We start from the raw sequence: 21,542 nt of genomic DNA, 5'->3' as shown, positions 1-21,542 counted from the left end.
CTGTTTTAGGGCACTTGGGTTGTTTCCAGATTTTGGCTATTGTGAACAGTGCTGCAATGAATATATAGGTACAGATGTCATTTCTACTGTGCTCTTTTGCATCCTCGGGATATATTCCCAGAAGTGGTATTGCGGGATCATATGGAAGATCAATTTCTAGTTTTTGAAGGACTGTCCATATTGTTTTCCAGAAAGGCTGGACCAGTCGGCATTCCCACCAACAGTGAAGGAACATCCCTTTTTCCCCACATCCATGCCAGCATTTGTTGCTTTTGTTCTTTTGAGTGTGTGCCAGTCTCTGTGGTGTGAAACTCCTGTATTTTGCTCTTGACTTGACATCTTTGCCCAAAATTGCACAAGCACCTCGGACTTGGCATGTCTAAAACCAAATGCCACAGAGCATCTCCTTACTTACACTGTATTACTCACCATCTGCCCAGTAAACCTGGGAGTCATTATTTTTTTTTATTTTAATTTTTTAAATTTGAGTCACCATGATCAGGTTTCAGTCATACATTGTTCCAACACCCATCACTCCACCAGTGTCCATTTCTCACCACCATGACCCCAGTTTCCCTCCCGTCACCCCCCCTGCCCCCACCCTGCCTGCCTCTGTGACTCTGTGCAGGCACTTTCCTTCTCCCTGGAATCATTATAGTCATTATTACCGCCCAGCCTCCCCCCCCCCCTTTCAAGATGTTTGGTTTGGGGCCACACCCGCGGTGCTCAGGGATTACTGTCTATCTCCCATCATGATGTCCTTTTGATTCCACCTCATGATTATTTCTCAGATTACTCTATCTTGTAGCCTGCAGCTCTCCTAAAACTAAATATTTTCCCAAAGAACCAGAGTAGCCACCGAACTAACATCTCCCCATTTCTCCCACTCGGCTTCAAACCTCAAAGCTGCCACAGTAGCTTGTTTATTTTTATTTTTTAAAATGACATCATTTCCTTCCCAAGTTCAAATAAAAACCCAACTTCGTGTAACATCAAGGCCCTTAGTGATGTCATTTCCACCTACCTTCCCCAACTGGCCCCTGGCATTGTATTGGCTTTGCTTTAACCACACGATCTAAACAAGGTTCTCAACCAGGCTTTTGGCCAAGAACTTGCATTCCTGCTGTTCCTTCATCCTAAGTGATTTCCCAGTCTCACTCTCTGATGCCCCATGCGTATCCCTCCCAGTTTTCTTTCCATCTCTCTGAGCTCTGTTTTAAGTCACCTGTTGGGGGCAGAGTGATAATATAGCGGGTAGGGCGCTTCCCTTGCATGCAGCTTACCTGAGATCAGTCCCCAGTGTTCCTTATTGTCCCCTAAGCCCCGAAGGAGTGATCTCTGAGTGCAGAGCCAGGAATAAACCCTGAGACCTGGCAGGTGTGGCCCCAGAGAGGTCATCCCAGATCACCTGGTCAAAAACATTCTCTTTCATAGCATTCTTATCTTCTGTGTGCAATTTCCCTCCCCTATTTGCAATTCTTTATTTATTTGTTTATTGACTTTTGAAATATCTGTCACCACTTCCCCATAAGGGCAGTGACCATCTGTTTTTGTTTTATCACTCTATCCCCAGCAACTGTACAAAATAGGCACTTAACAAATTTCTGTTGAACTGTTGAATGAATTCAATAAATATAAATTTATCCTTATGCTCAGCTCTGTACTAAGTTCTAGGAATAAGAATATAACTCCTTGGGGCTGGAGCGATAGCACAGTGGGTAGGGCGTTTACCTTGCATGCAGCCGATCTGGGTTCGATCCCCAGCATCCCATATGGTCCCCTGAACACCGCCAGGAGTAACTCCTGAGTGCAGAGCCAGGATTAACCCCCTGTGCATCACTGGTTGTGACCCAAAAAGCAAAATAATAATAACAATAATAATAATAATATAACTCCTGCCCTCGAGAACTCTGTTTACAGGGTCAGAAAGATAGTAAAGATAGTACAGGGGTTAAGGCACTTGCCTTGCATGTGGCCTACCCCACTTTGATCTCCAGTACCACATATGGTTCCCCAGGCCTTGCAGGGATCACTCCCAAACACAAAGCCAGGAAAAGCCCTTGAATAGGTACCAGATGTGGCCCAAACTCTCCCCATCTCCCAGTCCCCAAAATGGATTTTACATACAGTGGAGAAAGCAGAGAAGTAACAGAAAGTTATAGTATATCTTGTAAGAGCTGGGATGGAGGACATACAAGGTATAGTGGGACACAAAAGTAGAGAGCCCAACCCAGGTTTTAGGAAATCAGGGAAGACTGTCCAGAGGAAGTGACCTTCACAGGCAAACCAGAACGATAAGTTAGAGTTAGCTAGGTACAGGGGTGTTGAAAGACAATCTCAGGCAGTGGAAACAGATACTATAACTTCTCAGAAGCAAAACAAGCGGTTTTTTAGGAATGGAAAGCAGACCAGTGTGACTAATCCTAGAGTCAGGAGACTGGCGGTATAGAGGGAAGTGTGGGCCAGACAAAGTTAGGCCTCGGAGGACAATTTAAGGAGTTTTATCTTTGTCCTTTGGACAACAGAGAAAGAACTGCTGAAGGATTTTAAGGAGGGCGTGATACAGGGATGGAATCTGTGTTTTAGAAATCTGTTCTGATTTCAGGGGGAATAATAGATGACAAGGTGTAGAAGAGGAGCTAGGCTGTTGCTGTATTGTAGGAGAGAGTTGGGGCGACTTGAACTGGGGGCGGTAGCTGTGTGGTTGGAGAAAAGGGTCGAAGATATTTGGAAGGCAGAACCCAGAGGCCTGATCAGATGCGGGGAGACCGTGATCCTGGGCACTGAGAGGTGGGTCTGAGCATAGAGAGAAGGGCTGTGGTGGTCAGGGTAGGCACAGGAGATGAAAGGCTTGTGTGTCGTGACAATGGGCCTCTCTGTACCACTGCACATTCCCCAAAACAATCAGTGGCGATAGGGATAATTCTTCCCTACTTAGGAAGTGATCAGATGGGAAACTGATGTGCAGAGAGGTCAGAATGAATTACCCAAGGTCACAAAACTGTTAAGTGGCTGATTTTGAAATGGAAATCTCATGGATTTGGAATGGAAAACCCTATTGAAATTCCCAATGGAAATTCCATTGAAATGGAAAACCCTAAGTCTGTGCTCCTCATGGGAGCACCACACTCAGAGAACCCACCTCCTCTTCCCTGCTTAGCCAACCCAGCCCCTTCAATGTCCCTTCTTGATTGGAGGTGTCCAACATTTCACTTCTGTGGACAGCCCCTGGTGCCCGGAGCAGCAGGGAGAAGGAGCTAGCCTCTGCATGGCAGAGAGAGGGAATGCCTCTTCCCTAATGCTTATCTCTCTAACACAGGTTGGTATAAGTGGCAGGAGCCACCGTGGGCACCATGGCAAAGAGGGAGGACAGCCCAGGCCCAGAGGTCCCGCCAATGGACAAGCAGTTCCTCGTGTGCAGCATCTGCCTGGATCGGTACCGGTGCCCCAAGGTCCTACCTTGCCTACATACCTTCTGTGAGAGGTGAGCTGGTGTGTGTTTCAGCTAGGGATGAGGATGTGGGTGCCCCTCGGAGAGGGGTGCGGCGTGCATAGACCAGAGGACAGTATGTGCACACAGGCACGGGAGCAGATGATCCCCAGCCTGTAAGAGATGCAGGTTAGGTGCAAGAACCTGGGGGAGAACCATACGCTCAGAACACAAGGCCAGGGTCTGGACTGGAAATGGAAGAACCTTCTCTGGCTCTGTCCAAACCCCAGAGCAGCTGAGGAGATAGTACAGAAGGTAGGGAGGGTGCTTGTCTTGCACACGGCCAACCTGGGTTCAAATCCCATATCCCCTATGGTTTCCTGAGCGCCACAAGGGGTAACCCCTGAGCATCAAAGGGCGTGACTCAAAAACAAAAACCAAACCAGACCAACTCCAAGGCAGCCTTTGACAAGCATACAAAGCGGACTGTGCTGAGACTCCCCGCCACGATGGCACCAGAAGGGTTTGTGCCTAGCAGGAGGATATTTGAAGTAGATATCTTCTCTGCCAGTCTCTATTACCATTCTGTGGCGCTAAGTGAAGGGCAACCCCTCCTAGCTTCTAACTTTCTATTCACTATTCATTAACACTTTTTTTTCCTTTTTGTTTTTTGGGCTACACCTGGCTATGCTCAGGGCTTACTGCAGGCTCTGTGCTCAGGATTGACTCTCGTTGGACTTGGAGGACTCTATGGGGAACTAGAGATTGGACCTGGTCAGATACATGCAAAGCAAGCACTTTTCGTGCTATACTACCTCTGGTGGACCGTTTTTTTTGTTTTATTTTGTTTTTGTTTTTTGCTTTTTGGGTCACACCTGGCAATGCACAGGGGTTACTCCTGGCTTTGCACTCAGGAATTACTCCTGGCGGTGCTCGGGGGACCATATGGGATGCTGGGAATCGAACCGGGTTGGCCGCGTGCAAGGCAAACTCTCTACCCATTGTATATAGCTCCAGCCCCTCAACTTTTTTTTTTTTTTTTTTTTTTGCTTTTTGGGTCACACCCGGCAACGCACAGGGGTTACTCCTGGCTCATGCACTCAGGAATTACTCCTGGCTGTGCTATTGCTCTAGCCCCCCCTCAACTTTTTTTTTAATTGGGCAACTTCTGTGTTTCAGAACCAGCCTAGGTGTTGGGCATGCAGAGATAAGCAAAACTAGGCATAATTCTTGCTCTTGAAGAGATGGAAGTCTAGTGAGGGAGAAAGAGAGTGATCAATCATGCAGCCAAACTATAGATTTCACATTAACACCCTTAATAAGTGGTTAAAGAAAGGGCTTAGCTATGACTTCAGATGGGATTTGTTATGCTTCAGATAATCAGGGAAGACTTTCCTGAGGTACAATCCGGGACTAAAATAAGAATTGTTGAGGTATAGGCAGTGTCCCCAAGTCTTATGGACAAAAAAAGAAACATGGGAAAAGGCCTTGGGACATGAGGAATGTGTCAGGTAAGAGTGTAAAGGAAGGGGGCTGGAGTGATAGCAGCGAACCTGAGTTGATTCCCAGCATCCCATATGGTTCCCTGAGCACCGCCAGGAGTAATTCCTGAGTGCAGAGCTAGGAGAACCCCTGAGCATGCAAAAAAAAAGAGCGTAAAGGAAGCCCAGTGCAGCCAGAGTAAAGTTTGACTAAGAGGCCTGCGGTGAAACTAGAGAGGTAACAAAGGGCACAAGTCTAGCAACCTGCCCATGAACTTTGCCTCTTTTTTTTTCTGCTTTTTTTGGGTTACACCTGGCGATGCTCAGGGTTACTCCTGGCTTTGCACTCAGGAAGTATTCCTGGCGGTGCTTGGGGGACCATGTGGAATGCTAGGAATTGAACCTGGGTCAGCCGTGTGCAAGGCAAATAGCCCTACCCACTGTACTGTCACTCCAACCCCCGAACTTTGCCTTTACCAAGAGCCTCATCAGTGTCTTTTTCACACAAGGTCTCATCTGCATTTTGACAATATCCTCCTCCAGCCTTCTTCTTCATTCTCCATTTTTAATTTTGGTTTATTTATTTTTAGGGTTCTTTTGTTTTGTTTTGGTTTTGGAGTCTATACCTGACTGTGTCCAGGGCACACTCCTGGCTCTGCACTCAGGGATCACTCCTGGGTTTAGGGAGGCTCGGGGACTTGTGTGGAGCCAGGGATCTGACCCGGGTCAGTCTCGTGCAAGGCAAGTGCCCTCCCTGCTGTGTACTGTCACTCCAGTTCCTGATTTTAGTTTTTATTGTAGTTTCTTTACTCTCTCTTGTGAACTGTGACGTCCACACCAGCCTGCCCTGTGCCCTGTGCCTTCAGTGAGACCTGCTCTGCCTTGGGTACTCTCCTCTCCTTCTAGCCCTGATCTTTCTCACTCTTGCTGTCTCACTTCATCAGCCAGAAATCATGTTGACCTCCCTTGGAGTTGAACTGGCAATTCCAAGTTTTTCCATCAACCTCAGTGACTTCAGTATACTTATTTATTCTTCCTTGTTCTCTCTCTATCTCTTTTCTCTCTTTGGTTTTGGGCCATGACCAGCTTTGCTCAGGAATCACTCTTGATGGTACACAGGGCACCATCTGTGGTACTGGGGATTGCACCCAGATAAGCTGCATGCAAGGCAAGCACCATCCCTATTATACTATCTCTCTGGTCCTCCTCTTGGATCTTAACTCTTTCTCTAAGAGTATCTTATCCACCAGGCAGGAAGTGCTTGCCAGAAGACATCATTGCTCTCTCTCACCTTAGTCTACTCTCCTTCTCTATCATGGAACCTTGTCATCACCCAGAATAATACCAGTTCTGTGCTTGTAGACTCAAGTATCACATCTCCTACTGCCCCTTGCCCACTACAATAACTGTGACCACATAGCACCCAGCTCTCTGGATTCCCCTCTACTGTGCCTCCTGCTTCCTTTCCTTCCTATGCATCCTGGATATGACAGTTTGTCCCCTGAGCGGCCACTGTATTTGTCCCATGCCCATGTCCTTTTCTAAATGCATGTGACAAATAGCTTAGTCCTGGCTCTGAACTGTAATTGGCCATCTCTGCATTTTTGCCTCCACTCAGATCACAGAAAATAAAATCAGTGCCTGAGAAATTACAATAACAATAATTATCGTGTATTGATTCCAAAAACAGTAACAACAAGTCTCACAATAGAGACGTTACTGGTGCCTGCTCGAGCAAATCAATGAGCAATGGGGTGACAGTGGCAGTGACAGTGATATATTTGCAAGGAACTGGCCAGATGACATACAGGTACTGGTTTACTTAATCTTCACATTAGATACTTTTTTTTTTTTTTTTTGCTTTTTGGGTCACACCCAGCGATGCTCCTGGCTTTGCACTCAGGAGTTACTCCTGGCGGTGCTTGGGGGACCATATGGGATGCCGGGGATTGAACCCGGGTCAGCCGCATGCAAGGCAAACACCTTACCCGCTGTGCTATCGCTCCGGCCCCCACATTAGATACTTTTTTATCCCCATTTTTAAAATTTAACTTAAGTTTTATAAAGTTGTTCGCAATAATTTATTACATTCAATATTCCAACACCAATCCCACCACCATTATCCCCAGTTTAAAGAGGAAGAATCTAGGATTCAGAGTCAGAAAGAAGTGATTCCAAATTTCCACAGCAAGTAAATAGCTGAGATCTGAATCCAGGTTTAACTGCAGAGCCTTCACCCTCAACTGCTTCTCATCCATTCATTCCTTACTCCCTGCTCCTGGAGAACTTGTGTTCTAGTGAGCTGTGACTGACAGTAAGTAAGCAAATAAACAGGAGATTCACATCTGTGTTAAAGTTTTCCAAGAAATAGGGCTGGAGAGACAGTACAGGAGTTAGGATGCTTTCCACTTATATGCTGACCTTGTTTGGATTCCTGGTGTTATGTGGCATCTGAGCAGGGGACTCAGTGGTGCAGGAGTTGCTCCAGCACCACTGAGTCCCCACCCCCAACCTTACCCCACAAAGAAAGGAAAGAAAGAAACAGCGAGTACCCATGATGGATTTAGAGTTATCAAGGAAGGCTTCTCAGAGGAGGTGACATTTCACCTGAAACCAGAGATAGGGGACAGAGATGTGCACATTGTTCAGGCAACAGGACAACCCCTTGCAGAGACCTTAAGGAAAGTTAAGGAAGTCAGGGGACATGTTCAGAGAACAAATGAAGCGGAAGTCTTGGAATGAGGAGGAAAGTGGTCTAAGTAAGACCTGAAATTCAACACAGCTCTCTGGAGAGCTGGGTGGTTTAGGAAAATGTTTGGATTCTCTCCTGAATGCAGTGTGGAAGTACTGGAGAGTTTTGTTTCAAGCAGGGAAGTAACATGTTGTGATTTAGATGTTTCAAAGCTCACTCCGGCTGTGCTGTGGCCAATGGATCACAAAGGAGTAAGAATTAAAAAGAGGAAACAATTTGGGAAACAACTGTAAGCTAGGTATGCGCAGCAAACAGGAAGGAGGTCTTGACGCCTTTCGAGGTGTACTGCAGGGAAGTGGCAGATGCATGGAGTGGGGAGAGCTGCAGGGCATGCAGTGAAAAGGCTGAAATGCAAGGTCCTGAGCTGCTGCAGTGACGAGTGATGAGACGGTAGGTGGTGGGCAACATCGCAGCGGACAGCAGAGGTGAAGTCGTGAAAAAGATCACCAGGAATACAGTCAGGGAACTGCAAGATCGTGGCGGTAGATTGGTCGCCTTGTGGATGGCGAGCCACGGATAGCAGGAGAGTGTGGGTGTGTGCCTGGCAGTAAAAGAAGAAGAGAATGAACCAGAGGAGGCTTTGGCTGAATGAGGAAGCAGCCATTCAGGGGGGAGCCGGGAGGGTGTGGAGAGCAAAGGTATGAGCTTCCAAGTTGCTGAAGAATAGAAATGTTCCAGTTGGGGACGAGGAGGACTTGACCCCAACTTCTGGCCTTAGGGAATGTGGAGTATGATGCCAAAAAAAAAAAAAAAAGAGAGAGAGATCATTCTCTACTTGAAAGGACTATATGGAAAACTAGGTCACAGTGAAATAAGTTAATATTTGTGCAGCACTTAGAATCGTGCCTGGCACATTGTGTTTGTTAAATAATTAAAAGGGAATTCACTCGGACCAAGAGGTGTACAGAATATGAAGAGAACATAATGAGGATATGGGATTTTGCACAATGCAGATGATTTCCCCCTCTACAAATCTGTGGTTTCCAAACCCAACTGCCCACAGCCTGATGTAGTAAACTTCCTTTTCCTCCCCCTCAGTGACTAATCCCGGCCCTTACTGTCCTCCTGATCCTGCTCCAGCTCAGCTGCTGATCTTGCCCGAGGCAAGGGGCACCCTCTAACTTGACTCCCTGTGCCCCTATCCATTTGCCCCTCTGTTTCCTTCCCTGGACTGGGGCGATAGCACAGTGGATAGGGTGTTTGCCTTGCACGTGGCCGACCCAGGTTCGATTCCTCCACCCCTCTCAGAGAGCCCGGCAAGCTACCAAGAGCATCCCGCCCACATGGCAGAGCCTGGCAAGGTACCTGTGGCGTATTCAATATGCCGAAAACAGTAACAACAAGTCTCACAATGGAGACATTACTGGTGCCCGCTCGAGCAAATCTATGAACAATGAGATGACAGTGCTACAGTGCAGTGTTCCTTCCCTGCAGAGAATGGCGTGTGCTTTTCCTTTCAAGTCGCCCTTGCCAGTCTTCCAATGCTGAGGTTTGGTTCTATCCTTCTGGTCGAGTCCACCTTTCTGCTGCCCCCTCAGTTTCTAAACATACTCAAGGCTCCATCACGAACAGGCAGGAGCTCGCTGCTGTCCCCTGCCCACCCCCTCAACCCAGCTGCCACCTAATCCTTCAGCTCTCATCTCATTCAAACTTCCAGCTCACATTCACTTTCAACTTAACAGCAGTCAAGCACTCCAATTCCCACAGGCCCATTCACTCTGTATTCCTGGTGAAATGCTTTCGCTTTTGCCAGGTTCAGTGGGCATCTTTGAGTCCTTATGTTCCCTGACTCCTAAGCTGTTTTGACACAGCTCACTATTCAGTTCCTCCTTCTGGAATGTCACTACTCACTTGGCTGCCCTGCCCTGGTCTCTCCTGCCACCCTTTTCCTCTTTGCTTCAGTGTTGTTGGGGGTGCTCTACTATTCCCTTAATGTGGAGATCTTGCCTGGTTGTGTTCTCTAGTCTTCTGTCTCCCCAACTGTCAGCTGGTGTTTACTACCTGGTGACCCCAACGTTACAGTAAAATCAGTGAAGTCTGAACTTCCCTATAGCCATTTTTTCTTCTTCATTTTTTTGTTTGTTTGGGGGCCACATTCAGTGGTGGTACTCAGGGTTTAATCCTGGCTCTGCACTCAGGAATCACTCCTGGCTGTGGTTGGAGGACCATATGGGATGCCGGGAATCCAACCCAGGTTAGTCACATGCAGAGCCAGCACCCTACCAGTACTATCAGTAGTACTACCAGTACTCAGTACCATTGCTCTGGCCCCTAACCATTCCTTTTGCTGTGTTTCTCATTTAATGTTATTGTTCTCCATGCCGTTATCTAAGCTAGGAATCTGGCATTAAACCAGCTCTCATTCTACATATTTAATTAGAAGACATTCCTACCAACTCTGCTTCATAAATACTTCTTAATCTGTTCATCTTGGACTGGAGAGATAACTCTTTGGGCTGAGCACATACTTTGCATGAAGGAAGTCCAGGTTCAACCCCCAGCGCTGCATGATCCCCAGAGCACAGTTGGTTATGGCCCTAAAACAGAACAAAACAAACCTGTTCCATTTCAGTTCATATTGATATTGCCTAAATTTAGGACTTCCCCGCTTCTTGCCTTGACTATTAGAAAGTGTATCTTGGCTCAGCACATGTTTTTGCCTTGGATTTGAGTCCGGATTCCAGTGTTCCCTGACTAAACAAACCTTGAACCCTTTATCCTTTCCAAGTATGTTAGCATAAAAATGCAAAGCATAGCACCTGACAAACACTGCTTACAAAATGGTAACTGGATCATGACAATGATGATGCAACCCCTGCTCTCTTACAACAAACCTGCCTGGCTCCAGAATGTGTCTTATCTGCCCTGGTCTCTGCAAACACAGCACCTGTCTTCTGTCTCCTTATGTCCTAATGCAGAGGCAGTTCAGAGGAGCTTGGTAAGATGTCAACTTGGATGTACTGTACTTCCATTGCTCCCCGTGCCTGTGGAGATCCTTTCTAACTCCTTGATGGGGTTCCTGCATCTCTTTCCAGACTCCTGTTACCCTAAATCCTTGCCTTGTAACTTTGTCTTTAGTCATACTGGATCGTTTTTAACTCCTTGCCCACCTCATGCTGTTTCTAGTTGCCTTCTGTATCTGCAAAACCCTTCTTCCTTGCACTTGGGGCTGTTTCTCCTCTGCTGTGAACCCTTGCATGTATGCACCTTTCTTAGATTAACATTGATTCGTAAAGATTTAGCTGGCATCACCTCCTCTGAAGCCTTTTCTGGCCACCTACTCCCCCTTTATTACTATATTTATTGCATTCCTCATATTAATGATAATACCAGTTGCCTACGAGGTAGAGTGCTTTTCTGAATTAGGGATGTAAGCACTCTACATTTAGGCCTCCAACACCATGTTTGCCACCTGTAATGTTTCCATCCTACAAAGGATCCTTGGCTCATAAAAGTTAAGTCACTTGAGACTGAGTACAGTGGCTAGCCTTGCATGCAGCAGTCCAGGTTTGATCCTCAGCACCACATGTGGTCCCCCAAGCACTACTAGAAGTGATCCCCGAGCACAGAATGAAGAGTAAGCCCTACGCACTGCTGGGTGTGGCCTCAACCACCACTCCCGTATACCCCCCAAAAATTAAAAGTTGGGCTGGAACGATAGTACAGGAGATAGGGCCTTATATGCGACGGACCCAGGTTCTATCCTCAGCAGCCCATATGATCCCCTGACTACCTCTAGAAGTAATTCCTGAGTACAGAACTAAGAGTAACCCTTGAGCATTGCCAGGTATGACCCCAAAAGAAAAAAAAAATTAAAAGTTAAGTCACTTGTCAGGGATCACGCAGGACAGTAAGGGACTGACTTGGAAATTAAATGCAATCTAACTCCAAGACCTACACCTTTAATCATGATTCTTTAATTACATGATATCTGTAAACTATTTTGTAAATAGATTAAGCTGTATTGTTCCATAAGCTCTATTCCCTAAACTATGTTCTGTAGACTATATGCACTTCACAGGTAAGCACTATGCGTTATCTTTGTATCCCCAGAACTTGGCACAAGTTGAGCATAAGTAGGCAGGTGGTAAATGTTTAATGTATTCACGAAGGAGGGGCGAGGTGCCCCTTTTCTGTGAGAAGGGTTCGTAAACACTGTGAACCTGTGTGTGCACCTCGGGAGGAATGCGGACCTGTCTGTTCTCCCCAGAGCAGTGGGGGACGTGTTTCTCCTCAGCTGTGAACCCTTTTATGCCTGCTGGCCTGGTGAGACATACGTGCCACTCAAGAGGGCCTGGACAAGAGGAGAAGGCTCCGCACCATGGGGGGCCTGACATCACCCTGCCCTTGCCTGGCCTTGACTTCGCCCCCTCCCCCACAGATGCCTCCAGAACTATATCCCTGCCCAGAGCCTGACGCTGTCCTGTCCCGTGTGTCGGCAGACCTCCATCCTCCCTGAGCAGGGCGTCTCGGCGCTGCAGAACAACTTCTTTATCAGCAGCCTCATGGAGGCCATGCAGCAGGCACCTGATGGGGCTCACGACCCCGAGGACCCCCATCCCCTCAGCGCGGTGGCTGGCCGCCCCCTCTCCTGCCCCAACCATGAAGGCAAGGTGGGCCCAAGCAGGCCCAGTGAGGCCAGGACTTGGGGAGGAGGCAGCGGAGCGGCTGGGGGAGGGGGTGAGGTGTTGGGGTGGTGGTGGGGGGCGGGCAGAGGGTGAATCTCGGGATAAGGGGTCTGGGAATGGGGCGCACCCGGAAGGAGGCGCGTGGGCAAACAGGGCCAAAGGGGGCAGGAGGGGGCGATGAAGTGCGGCGTCTCATCCCTCCCTGACGGGGGACCTTATGCCATCAGACGATGGAGTTCTACTGTGAGGCCTGCGAGACGGCCATGTGTGGGGAGTGTCGCGCGGGGGAGCACCGGGAGCACGGCACGGTGCTGCTGCGGGACGTGGTGGAGCAGCACAAGTCAGCCCTACAGCGGCAGCTCGAGGCCGTGCGAGGCCGGTAAGCACCTCGCCCGCCCTAGGGAAGAGGGCCTCGGGGGAGGACGGGGCCTCTGGGGAGTCTGGAAGGAGGAGCTCCTCCTAGGGCAGGGGGCAGCCACCGGGTCCAGCACGCCCCGGTGAGACACTTTTCTGCCCCAGACTGCCGCAGCTGTCGGCCGCCATCGCCTTGGTGGGGGGCATCAGCCAGCAGCTGCAGGAGCGCAAGGCAGAGGCCTTGGCCCAGATCAGCGCCGCCTTCGAGGACCTGGAACAAGCACTGCAGCAGCGCAAGCAGGCCCTGGTCAGCGACCTGGAGGCCATCTGTGGGGCCAAGCAGAAGGTGCGTCTCCTGTCCCTTCCCACTGCCTTCTACCAGGAGATACTTCCCCTGCCCCCCCTCCCTTGTTCATAGACCTGTTGCCTCCACACTTCCCCTACATCTCTCTCTTACACACACACACACACACACACACACACACACACACACTTTTTCTCTCTCACTCATAAACCTGTTGCCTCCACACTTCCCCTATGTCTTTCACACACTTTCTCTCTAGTTCACAGACCTGTTGCCTCCACACTTCTAGACTCTCCCCCCTCTCCTTCATACCTGTTGCCTCCACACTTCCCCTATATCTCTCTTACACACAGACACACACATACACTCTCTCTCTCTCCCCCCTCTCTCTAGTTTATAGACCTGTTTCCTCCACACTTCCCCTACATCACACACACACACACACACACACACACACACACACACACACATGTGCATGCATGCTTTCTTTACTCCGTACTGTGTCTCCCGGAACTATAGGAATAGTGCAGTGGGTAGGGCATTTGCCTTGCATGTCGCTGACCCAAGTTGGATGCCCAGCATCCCATATGGTCCCCGAGCCTGCCAGGAGTGATTGTTGAGTGCAGAGCCAGGAGTAAGCCTGGCGATCCCCTCAAAACAAAAACATATTGTGTCTCCTGACACAGTACAATAGGTGCCTCAGCATCAGGGCCCTGGTCCTCACACCTGTCATTTCCACCATGCCATACACCAGTGAGTGACATGGGAATCGGAGACTGCCCGCTGTGCCAGTCCGCCCCCTCTCCCCCCTCCTCCCCACCAGCGCTCTCCTGTGCCCTCCCCAGGTTTTGCAGACCCAGCTCGACACCCTGCGCCAGGGACAGGAGCACATCGGCAGCAGCTGCAGCTTCGCGGAGCAGGCGCTGCGCCTGGGCTCGGCCCCGGAGGTGCTGCTGGTGCGCAAGCACATGCGCGAGCGGCTGGCGGCGCTGGCGGCGCAGGCCTTCCCCGAGCGGCCCCACGAGAACGCGCAGCTGGAACTGGTCCTCGAGGTGGACGGGCTGCGGCGCTCGGTGCTCAACCTGGGCGCCCTGCTCACGACGAGCGCCACGGCGCACGAGACGGTGGCCACGGGCGAGGGCCTGCGCCAGGCGCTCGTGGGCCAGCCCGCTTCGCTCACCGTCACGACCAAAGACAAGGACGGGCGGCTGGTGCGCACGGGCAGCGCGGAGCTGCGAGCCGAGATCACCGGCCCCGACGGCGCGCGCCTGCCCGTGCCCGTGGTGGACCACAAGAACGGCACGTACGAGCTGGTGTACACGGCGCGCGCCGAGGGCGAGCTGCTCCTCTCCGTGCTGCTCTACGGGCAGCCGGTGCGCGGCAGCCCCTTCCGCGTGCGTGCCCTGCGTCCCGGGGACCTGCCACCCTCCCCAGATGACGTCAAGCGCCGGGTCAAGTCCCCGGGGGGCCCCGGCAGCCACGTGCGGCAGAAGGCCGTGCGCAGGCCCAGCTCCATGTACAGCACAGGCGGCAAACGCAAGGACAACCCTATTGAGGATGAGCTCGTGTTCCGCGTTGGTACAGAGGGCCAACGGGGGGATGCCTGCCTCTCGGGGTCCTGGGGGTCAGTGGCAGGGACGGGAGGGCAGTGCTGATGACCCGTGTGAGTCCCGCCGTTTCTCTCCCTTCCCGTCTCCCCACAGGCAGTCGTGGCAGGGAGAAGGGTGAATTCACCAATCTACAGGGTGTGTCCGCGGCTAGCAGCGGCCGCATAGTCGTAGCCGACAGCAACAACCAATGTATCCAGGTAAGTGGCGCTGTGTGCCCCCTCTGTGTGAAGGGGCCTCATCCTGGAGCTACGAGGAGCACTGAATCATCATCGTGCGGGGCTCCGTGGCCCCCTGAGAAACTTCCAGACCAGCCTTCAGGGCCCTTACTTTTATTTATTTATTTTGCTTTTCGGGTCACACCCAGCAATGCACAGGGATTACTCCTGGCTCTGCAGTCAGGAATTACTCCCGCCGATGCTGGAGGACCATATGGGATGCTGGGAATCGAACCCCGGTCGGCCGTGTGCAAGGCAAACGCCCTACCCGCTGTGCTATCACTCTGGCCCCCACAGGGCCCTTACTTTTAAAAGAGGTTCTGGAACTACAGCCTTTTCCCTGGGGGAAACACGGAGTGCTTTGGTCACCTCCTGAAAAATGCAACCTACAGATAGTACCGTTGCTTAAAGAGCAGTGAGTCAGCCCTGCCAGTTACCCATCTGCTTGCCACCCCACTCCCTCCGGCCGGGACACTGCGCAGCACAGTCCCCGACAGCCGGGTCTGTGGTGTTTATTGCCTCTACCTCCCAGACCAGCTCCTGGGCCCACATGGATCTGGTTCATTCTTCCTCACCCTCTGCAGGCACTTAAGCCTCCACCTGGCTCTCATCCTTCCCCCACCCCTGCGATCAAGCCACAGGCTCTTTCTTCCCTCTTCTATCTCCCAGCATTCCTGCCTGCCTGGCTCCAGATTGTGTCTTGTTTGCTCTGGTCCCTGCAAACATCCAGTTGTCAGAACAATGGAGTGCCTTGTGAAAACTGGTGCCTTTTAGTGAGTAGATTGTTGTGCCCACTCACAGGAAGTTCCTCCTCACCCCCCTTGCCCTCCCATTACCCCACACACCTGATTAAACCATGTGCCACGTGCCACATGAATGGATGTGGCCTCTTCTACATTTCCAGCTCCCTAAAGCCCCCCCCAAAAAAAAAAACCGACGTGTTTTTTCTTTCTCCAGCCCCTTTAGGGAGACTGCAACTTGGAATTAGGTACCTGTATGATAGGCATCCTGGAACAGTTAAAAGCTCAGGCTTTGAAACCAGATACCTGGGCTTGAATCCCAGCTCTGCCACTTACTGACAAGTCACGTGACCCCTCTGAGCTTCAGTTCAGGTGTACAATCAGGAAAACAATACCTCGAGATTGCGGGGCACATTGGAGATGTAATTAATGTACCTTGCCTGACACCTAGAGAGCCCTCTAATGTTAGCTATTGTTAAAAATAACATTGCCCAGGTGGAGATGGTAAACAAAAGCCAGGAGGTGGGAAATGGTGGGGGGCTTGGGGGGAGGTGTTCAGGGAACTAGAAGATCCCAGCAGGGCAGGAGGAAGGCTCCTGTTAGGAGGGGAAGAGCTGAGGCCCCATTGTAAATGCCTTTGGAGAGGCTGCTATGGAATTTTAATTTTACACTGCACTGAATGGTTTCTCGCTATTATGCACTTCAGTTCTTCAGTTCTTTTATCGTTTTACAAAAGGCAAAATTTCCCCTAAAGATCCATTCTTCATAACACCCATAAATTTAAATTTCAGGGCTAGAGAGATAGTATAGTTCGTAGGGCATTTGCCCTGCATTGTGGCCAACATGGGTTTGATCCTGGGCACCACCTATGGTCCACGGCGCCACCAGGAGCTATTCCTGAGTGAAGAGCAAGGAATAAACCCTAAGCACCACCGGTGTGGACCCCAAACAAACAAGCAAAACTAAATTTAAATTTCTTCTCAATTCTGTCAGACTATCTGGTCACAGATCCAATTTTGACAAAGGTCTGTCACAGATCCAACTCTGACAAAGGTCTGCCATCTCTATTGTTTTGTTTTGTTTTGCTTTTTGGGTCACATCCGGCGATGCACAGGGGTTACTCCTGGCTCTGTGCCCAGGAATTACTCCTGGCGGTGCTCAGGGGACCATATGGGATGCTGGAATTCGAACCCAGGTTGGTCTCGTGCAAGGCAAACGCCCTCCACGCTGTGCTATTGCTCCAGCCCCAGGTCTGCCATCTCTGCCATGATTAGTTTCTGGTCAGCAGCCTGCATTCCTGCCTCCTTCCCAAGAGCAGAGAATGGAGGGGGAGGTGTGTGCTGCAGGGGGGTTTGGGAATAGCCTGCATGAAGAGGGGGTGTCAGTGGAACAGCGTGCAGCTGAGGCCCGACTCAGTCACATCCCCTCTCCGTTTCCTTTCCTCTCCCAATATCAGGGATGTTTTTGACACTTAAGTTTAAATTTGGGGGATATTTTTCTGGTGTGCCCAGAGGTGCTTCCACATGCCAAAAGATGGGTGGCACCCAGTCTTCAGAAAGAGCTGGGTATGGTTTCTGGTAGAGATTTGAAAGGAAGGTCCAGGACGCCCCTTTCCCATACCCGAGCCTCCTACAGTGCTCCTTGGGTTCCTCCTCCTGTCCACATTCATTCCAACTAAAATTACCCAGCAGAGTTTCTGCTTCTCTTCCTTGGCAGGCCTCAGACTTGCGGTGTGCTAGGCTCCTAGATGTGCAGTTATGAGCCTCCCTCTCAATTCATGGGGATTTGGGCTCTTGTGAGCCTTTGCACGCATGTATGGTGATAGCTGAGGTGGATCTCTTTATTGTGCTGAATCAATATCTGCTGGCAGAAGAGAGGAAACAAACATTTAAAAAAAATTTTTTGAGGGGCTGAAGCAGTAGCACAGCAGGTAGGGTGTTTGTCTGTACGCGGCAGACCTGGGTTCTATTCCCAGCATCCCATATGGTCCCCTGAGCACCACCAGGAGTAATTCCTGAGTGCATAAGCCAGGAGTAACCCCTGAGCATCGCCGGCTGTGACCCCAAAAGCAAAAAAAAAATTTGGGGGGGTGGCTGGAGCGATAGCACAGCTGGTAGGGCGTTTGCCTTGCACACAGCTGGCCCTGGTTCAAATCCCAGCATCCCATATGATCCCCTGAGCACCGCCAGGAGTAATTCCTGAGTGCACAGCCAGGAATCAGCCCTGTGCATTGCCAAGTGTGACCCAAAAAGCTAAAAAAAAAAAAAAATTTTTAATGAATGATTATTATATATATTATTATATATAATGATTAATGATATATAATGATTATATATCCCCTTATATAATTGTCTCGGTCTAGTACCTTTATCATCTCTTCAGCAGAAATGAGTTCCTAATTTTCTCCAGGCAGAATTTTAATTACATTCTGCCCTGAACTCTCTCTTGTTAGCCTTTGATTTTGGTACTTTCCATACTTAATCAAAAGGAAAAGTTGGGAGAGCCAGAGCAAAGGTGCAGCGGGTAGAGCATTTGCTTTGCACATGGCCAGCCTGGGTTCAATCTCTAGCACTCATGGTCCCTGAGCACTGCCAGGAGTGAACCCTGAGCACCGCTGGATGTGCCGCCCCCTCCCCACACACACACAGACACAAAACAAACCAAAAAAATAGAGGAAATGTGTTCAAGGCCAAACTAGAGTGCCTTCAGACAGTCAGGAAACAAAAATCACAGGTTTTGATGAACCATCAATCAAGGGAGAGGAGCGTCAGGAATGCGTGTGCCTCGTGCCCTGGGTACGTGATATTGCCATTCAGGAACGGGCATTTGTATAAATTGGTGACTTCACTCGACTTCACTTTTGCACATGTTGAGTTAGAAATAGCTGTGTGGTATCAAAAAGGTCTTGTCTAGTTTGGGCTGAGATTGAGCTGAGGCATTAAGCTGTTTGTTAAATGCCTGCTCTGTGTCTTTTGCTGTACCAGTGCTACAAATGCAGCAGCAAAACCAAGTTTCTATCCCACTTCAGTTTAAATCCCTGAGAATGGGACAAACAGATATTTAGTTACAGGAGTGACTGTTATGAAAAGAGCTGTAGTGGCACCAGTAACGTCTCCATTGTGAAACTTGTTACTGTTCTTGGCATATCGAATGCCATGGGTAGCTTGCCAGGCTCTGCTGTGCGGGCGGGATACTCTCCGTAGCTTGCAGGGCTCTCCGAGAGGAACAAAGGAATTGAACTCGGGTCGGCCGTGTGTAAGGCAAGCACCCTACCTGCTGTGCTATCGCTCCAGTCCATGAAGGGCTAGAAAATGTTTATTGCAGAGGATCCAGGGGGATAGTACAGTAGGGAAAGCACTTGTTTTGCTTGTGGCCCACTTGGATTTAATCCCCAGAACCCTGTATGGTCCTCCAAGCACCCCCAAGAGTGATTCCTGAGTGCAGAGGCAGGAGTCAGCCCTGAGCACTATTAGGTGTAGCATCCCTTCCTCCGAAAACGTATATTGTAGAGATCTCTGTATGTGTTGGTTCAGGGGTGCAGTTGGTCACTAAAGACTTTTCTGAAGAAGTGTCCTGGAATATTCTGACACTCAAAGAAAGAGTTTGAATTAATGGTGGGTAAGAGAGAGAATAGGATGGCATGGGAGGAATAAAATCCTCCCCACCCCTGAAAGCCTTGTTAGTGTGGAGCTGCACAGACTGCAGGAGGCAGACACATTCTGTCACTCTAAACGTGTGCTGTGCTACTGTTTGTTTTATTTCGTTTGGGGGGGGAGGGGAAGTTGGGGCCACACCTGGCAATACTGAGAATTTCTCCTGGCTTGTTACTGAGCCTGTTGCTTCCAGTGGTGTTTGAAGGATCAGGCAATGACGAGATCAACCACAGGCTCCCCATATACAAAGCGTATGCTCCAGCCTTTGAGCTCTCTCTGCAGCCCTGTGGTACCGGTCAGTCCCTCTCACAGCGATACGTCCTCCTCATGCTTTCCTAGCCCAGGATCCTACGGGAGAACCTAGGGGCTGTGACAGTTAGCTGGGTGACAGCCCAGTCGGCTAAGAGGGGAACAGGCCCAGACTCAAGAGCAAAATGAAGGCCCAGAACATGAGTTCCCCAAGGCTGCTCAGGGCTCTCACTCATCACTCGTCCCTAAGGCCTTTAACAAAGCCCAGTGTGAGACTTATGCAGAGACTGATGTTTTGGCTCTGAGGAAGAAGCAGGAAGGCTTAAACGTAAGCAGGGTGGTGCATTAAAGGAAGTGTTTTTATAAAATGTTGGCAGAGCTGGAGAGAGGACAGAAAATAGGCCACTTGCCTTGCACACGACTGATTGGGTTTGATCCCTGTTATCACATATGGCCCCCCGAGCCCCGACCTGAGTGCAGAGCCAGGAGTAAGCCCTGATCACTGCCAGGTGTGGCCCCCCCCCAAACAAAACAACAACAAAAAATGTTAACACCTGAATATTTTGAACAGCTAAGGTAGAGGAGGTAGGAAAGAGAGACAGGTTGGAAGGTGCACCGTGGTCAGAACAGAGCTTCCTGAACTTTGACCCACCACACCTTTTTCAGAAAAAATAAAAATCACTCAGCCCATCCCTGGAAATCTACCTTCTTCAAGCAAACAAACAGGTAGTTCCCCTAACTGCATAGGAGGGGCATTCCAAGCAGTCCCCCACCCCCAGGTGGATGATTGTGTTGCACACTTTGGAGAAAATGATCCAGGATAAAGGTTTCCTTGTCCATCCCATTAGTCCTATAGCCTAAGTGGACCTATCTTTATCCATTTCCTTCTCCACTCCACTCTTTCCTTGTCTGCTACAAAGTCTTGTGGATTCCCCCTCCTCTAGGTGGTCTCCTGAGTCCACCTACTTCCAACAAATACCCTGGTTCAAGCCATCATCATTTCTCAAGCCAACCTATACGGTGCCAGTGAACTTCCGGTCTGGACTCCTCCCTACAGCTAGAATGCTCTTTCTTACACTTCCAAAGTGATATTTTTTTAAATATCGCCTAGCAGTTCTCTACTTCCCAGCAGACACAGACCAAGGCAGACTTATCCTACAAGTGCAACAACTCACTTCTGACAGAAGTTACAGTGTGTCACACCCACACATGTTCTGGACACAGTCCCACAAGACTGCCTCTGCTTTTAACGCCAGTCCTGAGTCTAGGCTGCCCTATAGGCTTCGGGTCTCACAACCTCCTGTTTGTTATTGCTGTGGTAGCATTGATTTTTTTTTTCCGTTTTTTGGATCACACCCACTGCTACACAGGGGTTACTCCTAGCTCTGCACTCAGGAATTACTCCTGGAAGTGCTCAGGGGACCATATGGGATGCTGGGAATTGAACACAGGTTGGCCACGTGCAAGGCAAATGCCCTACCCGTTGTGCTATTGCTTCAGCCCCTGTAGTGGCATTGAGAATATTGCCAGGATTAGAACCCAGCACTTCACACATACACGGAATATAGTCTACCCACATCTCCGGCCCCACTTCATTGGGATTAGGCTATTTGCTAAGCTTGCTAAAGCGGTTCACAGAACTAAAGAAAGAAAAGAAAAGAAAACAACAGCAACAACAACAAAAAAACACCTCAGCATTTAATTATATATACCAGTTTGCTATAAAGATCTAGGGTGAGGTCTGGAAGAATATCCTACTGCCTGGGTTTTGGTCCCTGTGGAACTGGGGTCTCCCATCTTCTGGCACCCACCCAGAAGTTCATTAAATCTTGCTATTCAAGAGTTTTTCCAGAACTTAATGCATACCCACTACCCTTCTTTCCTAGAGTAAAGGTGGGTCTGGTTGAAAGCCTCACCCTCTAATTTCTTAGTCTTTCTAGTGACCAGCCCTACCCTGAGTCTGCCAGGGGGCCCCGACCCTAAGTGATCTTACCAGCATAAACTCCTGGTGAATGATAAAAGATCTATCGTCCAGGAAATTCCAAGGGTTTGAGTAGCTCAAAGACAGGAACTAAGGACAAAGACCAATCTATTTTCTTACTGTTCCATAAAAGCAAATCTCATCT

At 49.7% G+C, this 21,542-nt stretch overlaps 1 protein-coding gene across 1 annotated transcript in view; it reads left to right on the top strand.

Moving 5' to 3' along the window:
* TRIM3 (tripartite motif containing 3) overlaps positions 1 to 21,542 on the top strand; it is a 32,452-nt gene that overhangs the window by 7,255 nt on the left and 3,655 nt on the right. The window contains exons 2-7 of the mRNA XM_055141759.1: positions 3,320 to 3,484; positions 12,045 to 12,276; positions 12,519 to 12,670; positions 12,811 to 12,991; positions 13,795 to 14,527; positions 14,653 to 14,756. Coding sequence (XP_054997734.1) covers positions 3,354 to 3,484; positions 12,045 to 12,276; positions 12,519 to 12,670; positions 12,811 to 12,991; positions 13,795 to 14,527; positions 14,653 to 14,756 — 1,533 coding nt within the window. The 5' untranslated portion in view covers positions 3,320 to 3,353. The remainder of the gene's footprint in view (positions 1 to 3,319; positions 3,485 to 12,044; positions 12,277 to 12,518; positions 12,671 to 12,810; positions 12,992 to 13,794; positions 14,528 to 14,652; positions 14,757 to 21,542) is intronic.

This window comes from Sorex araneus, chromosome 6 (assembly GCF_027595985.1).
Source record: "Sorex araneus isolate mSorAra2 chromosome 6, mSorAra2.pri, whole genome shotgun sequence".
In the NCBI taxonomy this organism is placed as follows: domain Eukaryota; kingdom Metazoa; phylum Chordata; class Mammalia; order Eulipotyphla; family Soricidae; genus Sorex; species Sorex araneus.
Note: the sequence above shows the minus strand (reverse complement) of the source record. Positions and strands in the feature narration are given on the sequence as shown.